Source organism: Apus apus, chromosome 9 (assembly GCF_020740795.1).
Source record: "Apus apus isolate bApuApu2 chromosome 9, bApuApu2.pri.cur, whole genome shotgun sequence".
NCBI lineage: Eukaryota > Metazoa > Chordata > Aves > Apodiformes > Apodidae > Apus > Apus apus.
The window spans coordinates 5,049,246-5,063,795 of record NC_067290.1 but is presented as its reverse complement, the minus strand read 5'-3'; the positions used below and the strand labels follow the sequence as shown (position 1 = coordinate 5,063,795).

Here is a 14,550-nt window from a genome sequence, read left to right as displayed (position 1 = left end):
TACTGAAGATTTTTGCTACATAATTGTCACAAACTTAATGTTTTTTTATTGGAACTGGCAGAGTGGCACTGAAGTGTTTGGGCTTCTGCTGCTGATTTAAATGAAACTTTGCGTGGCAGAAAAAGGCTCGTGATGCTGCACAGACAGCCAGGGAAGGTTTCTGCTAATATCCTCACCTGCTGCTCTGTGGTTATCTCACTTCTGCAAAGCCCTTTCCTGACCAAGGGAGGGATGCCTTGCTCAGCCCTGGGTGATGCTGCTCAGGGCCTGTGGTCAGGGTGAGTGAGCACCAGATTGCTCAGGTCAGTGGGAAGGGAGAAGCATTTCCATACAATCCCTTAAGTGTGCTGTCTGTTAAGTCTTGAGGCAGATCCTGAACTAAAATCTCATTGCCTACAGCTTCTGGAGGGGCTTTAGCCCAACCTATATGCACAGGGTGTCCCCAGGTTCAATGCTGTGTGGGAAATCATTTAAAGTGTATCTTGCCTTTCTTTGTGGCTTTCATCCTGCAAGCTACTTGGAAAATATTAAACGCATAAACCAATGGTTAAAGTAAGTCTGTGGAGAGGTGTTAGGAAACTTGAGCTATATTTATGAGTGGGAAAGGATGGGGTTGCTTGGGGCTGCTAATGTGAGAGCCTGGTGAGAGAATATGTCTGTGCATGTCTTTGTATCCCAGCAGTGAGCAAAACTAATGTTTTCCATTTTATTTTAAATCACCTATTAGTGTCCTTCCAGTATGCCCATAAAGCTTGTCTCTTAAAGTAATCCTTGCTTCTGAAGGAAAAGGAAATTGTATTTTATGGGAGCTGTTCATTCACTCTCTAAGCATCTCATTTGAATAAAGGCATTCCCATTGAGCACCCTTTAAAGTGGAGGCTCATCTGCATGTGATGGGCAGGCTAGTCTTTCACTTGAAATATGACAGCCAGATCTAAATTGCCTACTTAGAAGCTACAGATTATAATTAAGGTGAAAGTAGCTGTTTCTTTTTGCTTTGCAACTATCTCTCTTTGGAAAATGCCTCTGTTGATGGTAGCACATTTCAGTGCCAGAGTGCACTGGCCTTTTTTATTATTATCGTTATCCATTTGTAGTAAATCTTGCCTCAGATTTCAGGGGAAAACATTTTGGCCAAAAGTTTATAAATGTCTGTGATTGCTGGGAGACCAGGAGCTGCTGATAAATAGATTTTTAATCTTGAGTGCTGAAGGAGCTGCCTGCAATGCTGACTTGCAGGCAGCTGTGGCAGGCTCTGTTCCCAGGGTCTTGGACTCCTGTACCAGTTGAAAGTGGGAGATGGGAAGGAGTAAAGTCATCTAGTCAGTTAAGCTCCCTGAGGATTGTGTTTTATTTTGCACGTGTTCATCACACAGAAGATGCCCCTTCTGCAAAGGGAAGCTGTGGCCTCAGCACTTCTGTGGGAAGACAGAAGCCAAAGCAAGCCAGCAGAAGTTGCACTAGCTAGAGGTGTGCTCTTTGCCAAAATGTAGATGCCCCAGTTCCCAGGAGGTTTTGGCAGAGCTCCCGGAAAGGTGAGAGGCACCGGTTAAACTCCACATGACCCATTCCAGCTTAATGAAGGGAGAAATCTTCATCCTGGATCCCTTAAGATTAGAACTTGGTGCCTTTTGCCTTGTCTCTTCCTATTTCGTGTCACCTGACTGTGCAAAGCAGACCAAAGCATTAAGATGTGTTTTTAACTAGGTAATACAGATGTTTCTGTGGAGTTCTTTTTTTAATTTTGATTCATACATTCTGGTAATTTATAAGGCTACCCAGAAAATTGCAGCTCTTTTATCTTTTTTTGTTATTTTTTTTTCCAATGCAAACCCAATGAAAAGGTTTTATTCTGTAGTGCCATAAATGCAAGAACTTTCTGAGCCATTTGAAGTATGGCCCCAGCACATGGCTTCCCTGGTGGTGAAGGCATCAGAGCCCTCAGTCAAGTCTCAAGTCTCTCAAGTGTTGAAGCAAGTCCATGAGCAACCTGAAAGTGAAGCTCATGTAGCCAAGCTGAGCTTGCTAATCAATGAGCTTAGAGCTGTTTGTTGTTATTTGTCTCCTGGGTCAGGGAAAATGTGATCCAGGTCTTCACAATAGATGTGTTTTCAGCTTTGAATAAACACACATAGTTTTCAAGAGAAAAAATATTTCACATTTTTGTAACTAGCTCTAGTTATTAGAGTGAATGACATAATGCAGAGCCCTTGCATTATTTTTATTTACTTGTGCATGGCTACAGACTCCTGAGGTAGTCTGTAGTACTGAAGTAAAGAAGATGTACAAATCAGTGTTCTCCAGTGTCCGTGGGTCTCCAAGGACCACAGTGACTCTGAAAATACTGTCTTGAGTTTTTCTCTCTGCTCCTTCCTGTCCTGTGGGGTGCTTTTTTTTAGACCAAGAGGATGGTAGAATAGGAGAAAATGCTTGTGCTTTTGTACTTGGACAGCTGTGGTCTGCAGGAGTGGCTGTGCAGGAGCACAATGTACAATTTAATTCCTGTTATCAAGGAGTTTGATGAAATCATTGCTGGTCTGATTAAAACAGATAAAAATAAGGCTGACTTTGTGGCCTTTCTAGTTCTAAGTGCCTCTTCCTGACCCTGGTTACAGTCTTCAAAACCCACTCTGTAGAAATTTTCCAGATTGGAAGCTTGGCCAAAGAATGGTTATTACTGCCAGTTCTCACTTGTGTCTGAGCTGTGAATAAATACAAGTATCCTCTTCCCAGCAGTGAGGGACTGAGAGATGCTTCCACTCACTTGACACTTTGTTCCTGGATAAGATCTGTAGAAAACCACCAGAAATCTGAAACAGCCACATCTTCGCCTTCTCTTTGAGGCTGTCCCTGGGCACGTGGTCCTGAGCACATCTGATGTTCTGCATCATATAAAGGAAGAGGAGATCATCCACTGCCCCCACAGTTTGCCAGCTGATCTGAGCAGCTCAGCTTCTGTCCCAAAGCTTTTGTATGCAGACAAGACCCCACAGCCCAAGGGGACCTACATAAGTGGTAAAGTCTCATGACGCTGGTGTGTTGGGCTGTGTGCAATGACACACTGCTTGAGAAGGTCAGAGAAAGTGGTCTGGCTGCTGACACTGGTGAAGCTGTGAAGTCCCCAACCCAGTGCTCAACTCAGGGGAGCTGATTGCTCCAGCCAGCAAGCATGTTTGTCACGGGACAGCAGCTCAGCAGACAAGATGACTTTTGCAAATGTTGAGGTCTTCTCAGTTGCTGCTGTCCTTGGTGTTCTCCAGCTTCTACTTTGTAGTTTTTAATCCCTTAAAACTTGAAGGAAATGCACCTTTCGGTGCCCAGCTGGGGCTGTAGAGACTTGTCTTGTTTTGCCCCTCTTCATGCTGGTCAGCTGTTGTCTGCTGTGATGAACATCCTTGCACAAACATTGCATGAACACAGAGCACGTGAACACCCAGCTGGCTGGGAAGTAAATGGGGAAAAAAAGGGGCAGCAACTTTCTGAAGATGGTGTCTGTTGAGAGAAGGGAGAGCACTGCTGCTTAAATCTTTAAGTTGTAGAAGCTTTTCTTTTGGCAATCAAAGCACCTGGATTCTTGATGAATTTGATTGATATTGGTCCAGACTGGCTTACACTGCTTCACAGAGGCTGCATTTTATGCTTAGCACTGTTACAGAGCTAGAAAGTCTTCATTAATACTTCAGCCAGAATTTGTTCTTAAAGAGGAAGTTGCTTTTGGATTTGTTAATATATGCAGCTTTTTCCCAACATTTTTTTAAATATATATTCATGACCAGTCTCTGCAGCATTGTGCAGTGTTGGCCTTTTTTTTATCTGTGCCTGCCACAAAGGCTTGTTCTAGAAGTCAGGCTTTTTACAACTTCCCTTGCAAATTTCTTTTCTGCACATTTTCCTGCTGCCAGTAGAGAAGCAACCAAAGCAGAAACCCTTTGGCCTTGCTTTGGCATTTGATCCCATACCCCAGAGGGTGTGTGGTGACCCAGCTGGGGGACAACCAAACACGTGTCCTTCCCCCTGTTCCCAAATCTGCGCTCACTCTGCAGCAGCCCTGAAGGTCCAGGACCATAGGGAACTGGGTATGTGGGAAGTCTCTGCTCTCCTCCCACACCTGGCTTCTACAGAAATTTATTTGCCAAGAGTTTAATGCAGTATTTCTTCTTATTCAGTAAACTCTGCAGAGGGTGGGCATCCAACCCCATCCAGCCTAGCCCCACACAGTGAGGTTCCTCTGCCCTATCAGGGTTCCCAGAAGCAAATCTTCACAGATGGTTCAGTGTGAAGGTGCCAGCACTTTGTCAGTAGGTCTGTCCCAGGCCTACAGGTCCTGCCCTGTGTGCTGCTCTGCCTGTGATTGAGCCACCAGCTCCCTGGAACAGGATTTGATTTGTACTTCCAATGAAATATTTTGACTTGGGAGTTTTCTTGGAGTTGTGCTGTAAAGCTGTGCAGAGGGCTCCATTTGACTGCTTTAAGTACCTTAGGACAATAGACTTGGGAAAATTCTAGTTAAACTACAAATGAATGAACATTGAGTCTTCTGGAGCTGCTCTTGTGTTTATCTCAGCTGACCTTAGAGGTGAAATTGCAGCTTTCAGGGTTTATAGGCCTAGATTAACCTGTATGTGAACCCTGCTTCTCACAGGGCACTGTGAGACCACTTCTTAGAAATGGTCTTATGTCCAATGACTGTTTTCTAGGCCTTTGCTTTTTACTTTCTATTGCTTTTGTTGTATCCCTAGATGTTTTGATTTTTGTAGGTTTTCCTCCATATGGGAACTTCTGTTCCAAAAGAGGCTTGTTAGTTTGGAAGCTGATTCCTGTGTCTGTCCAGAGGAGAGGGCAGCAGGAGGGACATCAGAGCCATGGGTTCAGTCAGGATCTCATGGTGGGACCAGGTAGCTTTGAACAGTTGCATGTGTGGCAAGGAAAATACATGACTATGGCATTTCCAGGCCTCCTAATTTGTGTTGTTCCATGGACACAACCGCTTTTTTAAGATAATCAAGAGTTACCTTCCTTTAGAGATAGTAACTAAGGTTCCCAGGGACCAGAAAACAGTTAACCCCAAGGAAATAGCTCAGTGAAGGGAAATCAAGGAGCATTGCCACCAGTCAGTACCACAAAGATGGTGAGTGCCAAGTCTGAGAAGGTATTTGGGTTTATGAAGACCAGCGGAGCGTGTCTCTAAATGCTACGCTCAGATTGCACAGTAAGGAAAAGTGTGTGCTTCTGAAAAGAGCTGTGAAAATATCCTGGGAGATAAATCTGGGTCTGGATGTAGGCTTGGAAGTGGGGTTGGGATCACCCACTCAGCTTCCCGAGCGCTCCCAGCAGCGCGTGTTCTATAATGAGCCGGTTTCTTTCCTTTTTGGTGCCACGGCAGAGTGCTGGGGCTTGCATTCCTGTTACGTGCAGTCTGGGGAGGTTCGTTGCTGTGGCTGGCACCCATCTGGGGTGTTTCTTCCTCCAAGAGTGTGGAGAAGCTCTTGTGAAGGCTGTTTTCCAAGAGTTTTTTGAATGCAATCACTGGGAACGGGTCCTGCAAGAGGACCAGCACTAGTGGCCTCTCCTTGCCACTGCTGGGGTTGTCCCTATTACAGTGTCTTTAGACTTTATCCTCGAAAGGATTTTGTATTTTCCATTCCTGGAGACCTGAGCACCTCAGAGAGTCTCTGGCTTGCTGTGTTAGCAGAAGAGGTGTGAGATGATGAGGGGGATGGAGCAGAGGATGTGTGTGTTGCCATGCTCTGGGTGGGCATTACGGCGTGTCCGCTCTGAGCTGCTGGCACTGGGGCAATCATAGAATCATTAAGGTCGGAAAAGACCTTCAAGACATCAAGTCCAATCATCAGCCCTATGCCCCCATGACCATTAAGCCATCTTCCAAATCACCTTATCTACCCATTTTGTTTTAACAACTCCAGGGACGGTGTCTCCCTGGGCAGCCTGTTCCAAGGCCTCACCACTCTTTCAGTGAAGACGTTTTTCCTAATATCCAATCTGAGCCTCCCTGACACAACTTGACCCCATTTCCCCTTGTCCTTCAGGACAAGATCTTCAGGATGTTCAAATGTCCAGGGTAGGAGTTAGGAATAAATGTTTTCAAGATGAACTATGTATTTGTGTGAAACTGCTGGTAGAGTTGAATAATTTTAGAGATTTGGGCTTTAGGATATTTTTTGGGAGAAACTGAGAGGTTTCCTTGAGAGGACAGAAGTTCAAAGTTAAATACTGTCAAATGCTCTTTGATCAGGAAATTGTATTCTTTCTTAATCTAGAAAGCAACAGAAAAAATAAAAGACCAAGCTTGGGTTGCTGAGTTAGCTGGAGAAATTTTGTTTTCTATTTTCCAGAGAAAAAATGAAATTATTTTGTAAGGATAAGTATGTGGTAAAAACTTGGAATGTCCTGATGCTCTGGAAGTAGAGGAGACCAAGGAGGAGAGTTGCTGAAAGCACCTTTGGATGCTGAGGAGTCTGCAGTGGGTGTTACATTTAGGGGCTGGTAGAGTGAGGTAGGGAAAATTGCTGGGGCAGTTGGGAAGGGTCAATAAGCACCTCACAGTTTCAAATGGATGTGGCAGTGCTAGGATGCTTTTTGTGGCAGAGGAGCAGCGGGAAAATGGGAATGCTTGAGTAAATGGTTATTTCTTCATCTTGGGAAAAGTGCTGTTAGAGAGCAGGCTTGGGGTGAGAAATAGTCTTGTTACTGTTAACAAAGTGGTGGAAGACTCTGATTTTGCCAGAACATCCCAGGTGCAAAAGGGCCAGGGAGCAATCGCCTCTGTGGTCTCTGCTGGGCTGAGCCCATCACATTCCCACAGCTGTCTATAGGTCAGGTAACATTTCAGCTATTGTCTTGGACAGGTTGGAGAGAACTTGGGCATGAATGGCTTCAAGCAGTTCAAATGTGATATTAACAGGCTGGCTACCTCAAAAAGTGACTGACTTCAGCAGCTCTGGGATGCCTGGGTTCAACGAGTCAGATCCTATGGGAATTGGTGGATAATGGTTATAATTGGCAAAAAGTAGAGTGAGGGCAACTGCTTAGCAGTGGTTCCCTCAGCAAGAGCTCATGGTGTGTATGAGCTCATAGTGTGGCTTCATTGCCGCAGGGTTTCCCCCACCCCAGAAGTCTGTCTTCTGAGACCAGTTCTGGGGGAAGGAGGAGGAGAAGGCTGCCGAGCTCAGCTCCATCCACCCTCCCAAAGGCTGGAAGGAAGCTTGTTCCTTGCTGTGTGGGCAGCCTTTCAGATAGCCAGGATTTAGCACCCATCGTGTAGGGTGCCCAGCACCAGGGGAAGTGCTCTTGGCAGCAAGGATCACTGTGTGCATTGCTCCCTCCTGGAGAGCAGGCTGTGAAGCGTGTTGGAGGAGTCAATGCAACTCAGTTTCATCAAAGACAAGACCTGTCCTTCTCAGGCAGACTTCTTGCTTTTACCTTAGTATTAAAGGTCACTTTAAAAGTGGTTTTCTTCATGTGGATAACATCCCTAGGGATGTCTTATGGGATGAGTTCTGCTGTGAGTGGAAAGGCTTCCATTTGTTGGTGTTCTTCCACTAAACTTACAGAAAACCCATATTCTGCATCTCAAGAAAGGGACATTTGCCCAGGGACTGGCTGGCTGGAGACACTGGTGTACAAGCACATCAGCACAGTCCTCTGGAACAAGGGAGCTGCAGTGTTTCCAGGGCTGACAGAAATGCCTTTACTTTGTATCCCAGAGAAAGGAAGGTGAAAAAACCCTTGCCCTGTTCTTGTGCCTTGCCAGAGCTTTCACTTGCTGAGAGGCCCTTGTGCTTTTCAACATTTCACTGGTGCAATTTGAATTTTCAGTTCCCCCTCATTTTGGCAATTATCAGCCAAGGTAAACATTTCACAACCAAATTCCTCCATGAGCACTACCTGCAGTAACTGATTTCCAGGGGGGTGTATTTCTCTCACTGCTTTGCAGGCAGTAAATACAATTGCCAACCTGACTACCAGAAACAAGTGAGGGGGAAATAAAGCCCAATCAAAGGATAATGGATCTTTGCATTTTTGAAAGCGTGTGTGTGGGTGTTGCAGATTTTGCTCAAGCATGTTGTAGCCGGGTTGGGGGGGTGGATTACAAGATGTTATTTTCAGAAAATAGGACAACCTGCCAAAACAGAGCTTTTTTTCCTTGTTTTTCACCACATCCTAGTAAAGGAACAGAGAAACACGAACCCTCATTGAGAATTTTTGGAGGCAAAACTTTATTTATTAATCCAGGCACTGATCAAAGCCCAGGAGGGGAAATCTGTGCTGGTTTATCAATAATACTTTAGCACAAGCTTGCTGCTAATGGCATGTTCTGTTGGTTTCCAAGTCTAAGCCCTGTGTACTTGCTAAAGAGGGATGTTTAGTGAGTCGGGCAAGATTAGAGCACCTGGTGGACACTTTCCTGCTTGGGCTCTTCTGTGTCAGCTGGTGGAGCGGGACATGGAACAATACTGGCTTTTTGGAGCTGTTGTCTCTGACTGTTTTAGTGCTCAAGAATCACCAGGTGGACTGAGCTGCTTGAAAAAAAGAGGGGCTATAATTAAACGCAAAGTGTAGCTTGAATGTAGCTAAAGTAGTACCGGGGAATTTGGGGAAAGAAAGGCAACTTCACACTTCCAAGGAGAGAGCACAGCTTCTGCTCCCCCACACACATCCAACAGCTGTAGCTTTTGTTCAGCATGTCTGGCTTCATGTATTGTTTTCAGAGCAGGGGTAATTAGTGTCTGGAAATGTAACTGCTCTTTGCTATTGTGGAACAATGTAAAAATCCTTTTTTTCACTGTAAAACATTCCTGCCCTCTTTTGTTCTTGTCAAGCTAGACAATACAGCTGTCTCGTCATCATATTTCCCACGGCAATGGAAAGTTTGCCAAATTGTTCAAAAAACCTCAGAAGCCCTTAATTACTATGACTTCATCACTGAAGCTGGACTTCCTTTGGTTGGACTTGCTTCGGATTCAAGTGAATTTGGGGCAATTCAGAGCTGGCTGGCTTGGCAATAGTGGCTGTGGTTAAAACAGGCCCAGCAGGTCAAGGCAGTGAGGATGACCTTAGTGCTACTCTGCTCAGTGTGGGGTGCCAGGTCACCTTCCCAAGTCATCAGCTTTATTTCTGAATTAATAATAATCAGTGCAATCTGAATCTTGCATCTGGGGAAGAACAACCCCATGGACCAGGACAGGTTGGGGGCTGAGCTGCTGGAGAGCAGTGTAGGAGAAAGGGACCTGGGGGTCCTGGTGGACAGGAGGATGACCATGACCAGCAGTGTGCCCTTGTGGCCAAGAAGGCCAATGGCCTCCTGGGGTGCATTAGAAAGGGGGTGGTTAGCAGGTCAAGAGAGGTTCTCCTCCCCCTCTATTCTGCATTGGTGAGGCCACATCTGGAGTATTGTGTCCAGTTCTGGGCCCCTCAGTTCAAGAAGGACAGGGAACTGCTTGAGAGAGTCCAGCACAGAGCCACAGAGATGATGAAGGGAGTGGAACATCTCCCTGATGAGGAAAGGCTGAGGGAGCTGGGTCTCTTGAGCTTGGGGGAGACTGAGAGGCGACCTCATCAATGGTTACAAATATGTAAAGGGTGAGTGTCAGGAGGACAGAGCCAGGCTTTGTTCAGTGTTGTCCAGTGATAGGACAAGGGGCAATGGATGCAAACTGGAGCATAGGAGGTTCCATGTGAATATCAGGATGAACTTATTTCCTGTGAGAGTGACAGAGCCCCGGGACAGGCTGCCCAAAGAGGTTGTGGAGTCTCCTTCACTGGAGACATTCAAACCCACCTGGACACGTTCCTGTGTGATGTGCTCTGGGTGACCCTGCTGTGGCAGGGGGGTTGGACTGGATGGTCTTTTGAGGTCTCTTCCAACCCCTAAGATTCTGTGATTCTCTAATACAAGGCAAAGAGCACCGTCCAGCTCATTTTCAGAGGAACTTGGGGAGGGAAGGATTTTCATTACTTTTTTCCCCTAATTAGGTACATTTATTACTGAAGTGTTCCTTACCTGCATTGTCCATCCGTCAGTGAAAATCACTTCTGCTGATGCAGCCCAGCAGGATTGCTCAGATGTTAATGAAGTGCAAAGGGTCACTCTTGTGGTTCCTGTTATGTTTAGGAAATGGAGAGGCAAAGGGGAAACACAGGGGTGGTGCTGGAGATAAGAACAGCAGCAGAAGGAAGACACCAGCCAAGGATCACTTGAAGGAAAAGGTGGGGTGTAAAGAATGAGAAATAAGAGAAGATGGAAGAAGAGAAAGTCAGAGAAAGTAAGAGGCAGAACAGGTAGATTTACATCAAAATGAGAGGCAGAGATAGAGGCAATTAAATTTTGTGAGTCATCACTAAGCGATCCTGCTCCCAGAAAGGCTGACTCAGCAACATTGGTGGAAAATCAGAGCTTTCTTTCTGAGATGCCAGGTCAGATCAAAGAGGCTTTGATTAGAAAAACTGGATTTTCTGTCACTGATCTTCCCCTGCTTTAAAGAAACTTCTCACTTGCTTCTTGTGAAGTCAACATCCACCCTGACCACCTCAGGGCTTGGCTCACTCACTTTTCTTCCCTGCCTGTCTCTTCTTCCCAGGTCTGAGTCATGGTCTATTTTGGGTCCCCTTGCACAACTGAGATCTCTGTTATTTGGGCAGAGGTGAGGTGGCCACAAGAGGCACCAATTACTGCACATCTTACAGGCTAGGGAAACCTAAAAAGAAAAGCAAGTAAATAAAAATAACTTGATGGAAGAAGGTTTTTCTGATCTTGGCCAGATGCTTGGCCACAAAAGCACTGCTAGTGAGATGTTAAAATAATATATTAATGTCTTCTCTGGTTTATCATGATTCAGAACTAAGGTGCACTCAGGAAAACAGAGAATAGTAAAGTGGTCTCAGTTACTGTTTCAGAAAGGCTGGTGTGTTGGTGGTGGCTAGACTGGATGGGGCTGTGGTGACTGAGGGGCAGAGGGTGGGCAGCAACTCCCAGTCTAAATCTTGGTAGAAGCATTCCTCAGGTTAGTTCATCTCCCAGGTGTGCAGGAGTTTGGACTGCTACTTGCAACACCAAGCATTGCCCAGTGTGCTATTTCAGGGCTCCAGGGGAGAGAAAAACCCCACCCTAAAGGCATGTTTTGCACAATACAATGCATGCAGAATTGCCTTGGTTTTATTTCCCTCCCTCCCAAAGCAATTGGATTGTATTTAATGTAGCTCAGCTCAGTTTCATAGTGCTTGTGACAGCAATATGAGGGCCAGAGCAATTCTCTAAACTCTGTTTGCAGTATGAGCTCCACATAAACCCTTGGAGCTCCTGCCATGGCAGCAAAGCCTGGCTTTTGCAGGAGGGGCTTGAGCCTCCTTGCTGTGCTCAGCTGGAAAAGCAGATCCCACACCCTGCAGTGGGACCTTTACAGGGTGGGCTGTGGTGCCCAAGTGTGGCTGCTCAAACACAGCAAATGTGGGTAATTACTGAAGATCCAGAAAGTGCTACTTAAGCATTTGGTGGTTTGAGAGGGGGGGAAATAAATAAATAAACCCCTCGTCTTGAACTCCTTTGTGTTGAGTTGCAAAGTCAGGGCCGATTGGGGAACCCCAGATCTTCCAGCAGACAGGAGCACAGGATGGTCCCCAGCTCTGGCTCTGCACAGCATTGGGGGTGTCCTCCCTGGGTGGAATGGGAAACCTGGCTTGAACCCAGCCTCAAGCTCTGGAGGTGAGACCTGAGGGGACCTGTGGGCACAGCTGCTGGCTGCACAACACGATATTCTCAGGGAAGGAGAAAGGGGTCCAACTTTGATCCTGAACCAAAACCCCACAGAGGCGGCCGCTGTCAATACAGCACCTGAGCAGCTGTGCATGAGGAGAGCAGAGAGCTTTCATTTCAGATCATGCAAATCATGCATTTCAAATCTTTCCATCATCCTAGTGACGCTTAAAACAAAAGCCACTTTCTTTCCAGGCTTCAAAACTGCTGTGACAGGCACTAGGAAATCTTCCTTACCCCTGTTTTCCTCCCCCTTTAGGAGACAACAGTAAGCCCTGATGAAAAGTGTGCATGCCCTGATGCCAGCAGGCTTTGAAATCAAGTCAGGAAATGATCATGAGCATTAGAGTCTCTCTCATGTTCAGTTTTCATCAGACTTTGCTGTGTTCAGGTAGGGGAGGCAAGGCAGCCACTGTTCATCTCCACCATCTAAGCAGACGTGGTTCTTGTTTTCATCCCACCACTATGATAGCAACAGCAGCTCAGGGAAGAAAATGCCTGAGGCAAATAACCATCTTTGTGCATCAACTGCCGATTAAAAGGTTCTGCCTACACTTTTGGGTACATTTAGATTGAACCAGGAAAGCAAAAAGTCCTGCAGTCCTCCAACCTCCATTAATTCATTGTCTGTGATCTTTGCTGCGGGTACTTTGTTTTCCTCTGGGGACCTAACTTTTTATGTAGGCATATATCAGTGGTGGCTGTGGCTGGTGGCTTGCTGTTGCACATTATTTGCCCTTGAGCAGAGGAATGTCTCCCAGGAGGCCTCATCCTTTCTCTGCACCACCCTGTAACTTCTTTAATTGCTGCTGTTAATTTGCTGCTGGCTTTGTCCCCTCTTCTCTCCCTGTGCAGAGCAGAGCAGCATGATCCCTCATCAAGCCCCATGTCCCCACTGATGCTAACCTGGGCCATGCAACAGGATTTTTTCAAAATGCCCCTTCCAAGGGGAGTTTAAGCTTATTGGACCAAATAAGAGTCTGGCAGGACCTGTCAAACAGAACCACAAATCTATCAGCTTGGTCACTGGCTCCAAAAGGTGTGTGAGGGCAAGGTTAGGGCTTTGATCACTTAAACCAGGGCATGTAGACTAGTTCTTTGGCCCAGGCTGTGTATTCCTGCTGCAGCTTGGTTTTAAAAGCTTTTAATGTACAGGCACTATATGGCTTGTGGCCCCATGGGCCAACTGCCACAGGTAGCTGTGCATTAAGCTATTTTACATAAGGAAGTTGTGAGCTCCCCAGTCCAGGTATCTCATGGCGTTAATATAGAGGATAAGAACTGTTTTCTGCAGCCTTAGTTGTAAGAATTCAAGAATCAAATCATTTTTTTTATGTTACCCTTTTTCAGTTGTTGCCATGGCAAAACCTCAGAGAGGAAAGGGAGAGGGGGGGTTGTACCAAAACATTGGAACATCAACTTTGCTCTGAGATTGATTAAAAAATGTGTTCAGGTCCGTCTCACCTAGATGCTCACGTGGAACCTCACGTGTATGAGCAGCTCTGAAGAGCACAGCCCACAAGACAACTTATAGGGCCAGTTATTCAAGCAGGAGATCAATGTGCATCAGGAATGAGACAGGGAGACAGAGCGAATGTATTTACAGCTTTATTCAGATAACAGCTGCCTTTTTCTATACTTCACCTACTGCTCCTTGGGATGTTTTCCAGGTTGCATCAAGTGAATTTCGACGCTCCGACTTGCGAAGGCAAGCGCCGAGAAAATCTCTCCTTGATAGGGGACTTCTCCTCCTCGGCCGAGTTCTTTGTCACCATTGCAGTCTTTGCCTTCCTCTACTCACTGGCTGCCACCGTGGTTTACATCTTCTTCCAGAACCAGTACCGTGAAAACAACAGAGGGCCTCTAATTGTAAGTGTGTGTTTCCAGCATTTACTGACACGGGTCTTAACCTCTTGCTTTTTTTGGTGCTGGAGGCTGTGGTATGGTCTGGAAGATCCAAGTGGCCCAATGCCCAAAGCACCTCTGTGTTCACCTGTGGGTATTTTAATCTTCGTGGTGATTTAAACTTTTAACATCAAGGGCAACAGAGACTGTATGAAGATGGAGCTTAGTCCTAATCTTGTATGTGCTTGTAGGATTCCCTGCTTCTCTCCCACTGCCTGCAGTGGTGATGTTCACACACTGAGCGTGTTGCAGGATTTGGGTCCAAGCCATACATCTGTGACAGCAGAGCTTCATTGGTGGGGAGAAAAGGGAAGAGAAGATGTTAGGGATCATCCTAGTAGATAAACAAAACCATGTCCCTTAGCACAGCCTAGCCAGGGAGACTGCTTATTGCTAATTACTGTTGGGTTCAGCCAAATTATTTTGCTTTGGAGAATTACGTGGTTGGTTTTCCAGTATTTTCCTGGGCTTCCAGAACATTTGTCTCTCTCTGTTGGCTTGTGAGGCTCTTCACCTTCCAGTTGCTATTCAGTGTGCCCATCAAGCTGTGGCCATTCATGCCTTTATTTTTCTTTTTACTGATTCCTGAAGGCACATGACAAAAATCAAGTGCTGCTGTGCTTTTGTTTCCTTATAAATCACAACTGTAAAGCCAGTGGGAGACGTTTTATTCTAGATGTCCATTACCTGTTAGTGCATCGTGCTCCTTGATACACCCCTTGGTCTCACTGCTGTGCTGAGTTTGGGTCAGGTCTCTGCATTGGTGGGCTGTAGAGTTGCCTCACACTCCCTTCCATGGACAAACCTCTCCTCCATGGCTGGAAGGATAAGGTTACACTCGGGTAGATGAAATATTCTTCTGAAGTCTTGGTGTG

The 14,550-nt window shown here is 46.0% G+C and overlaps 1 protein-coding gene across 2 annotated transcripts in view; it reads left to right on the top strand.

The window, feature by feature from the left end:
- SYNPR (synaptoporin) overlaps positions 1 to 14,550 on the top strand; it is a 103,808-nt gene that overhangs the window by 78,448 nt on the left and 10,810 nt on the right. For both annotated transcript variants that reach the window (XM_051627729.1, XM_051627728.1), the window contains one exon: positions 13,441 to 13,639. In XM_051627729.1, coding sequence (XP_051483689.1) covers positions 13,441 to 13,639 — 199 coding nt within the window. The remainder of the gene's footprint in view (positions 1 to 13,440; positions 13,640 to 14,550) is intronic.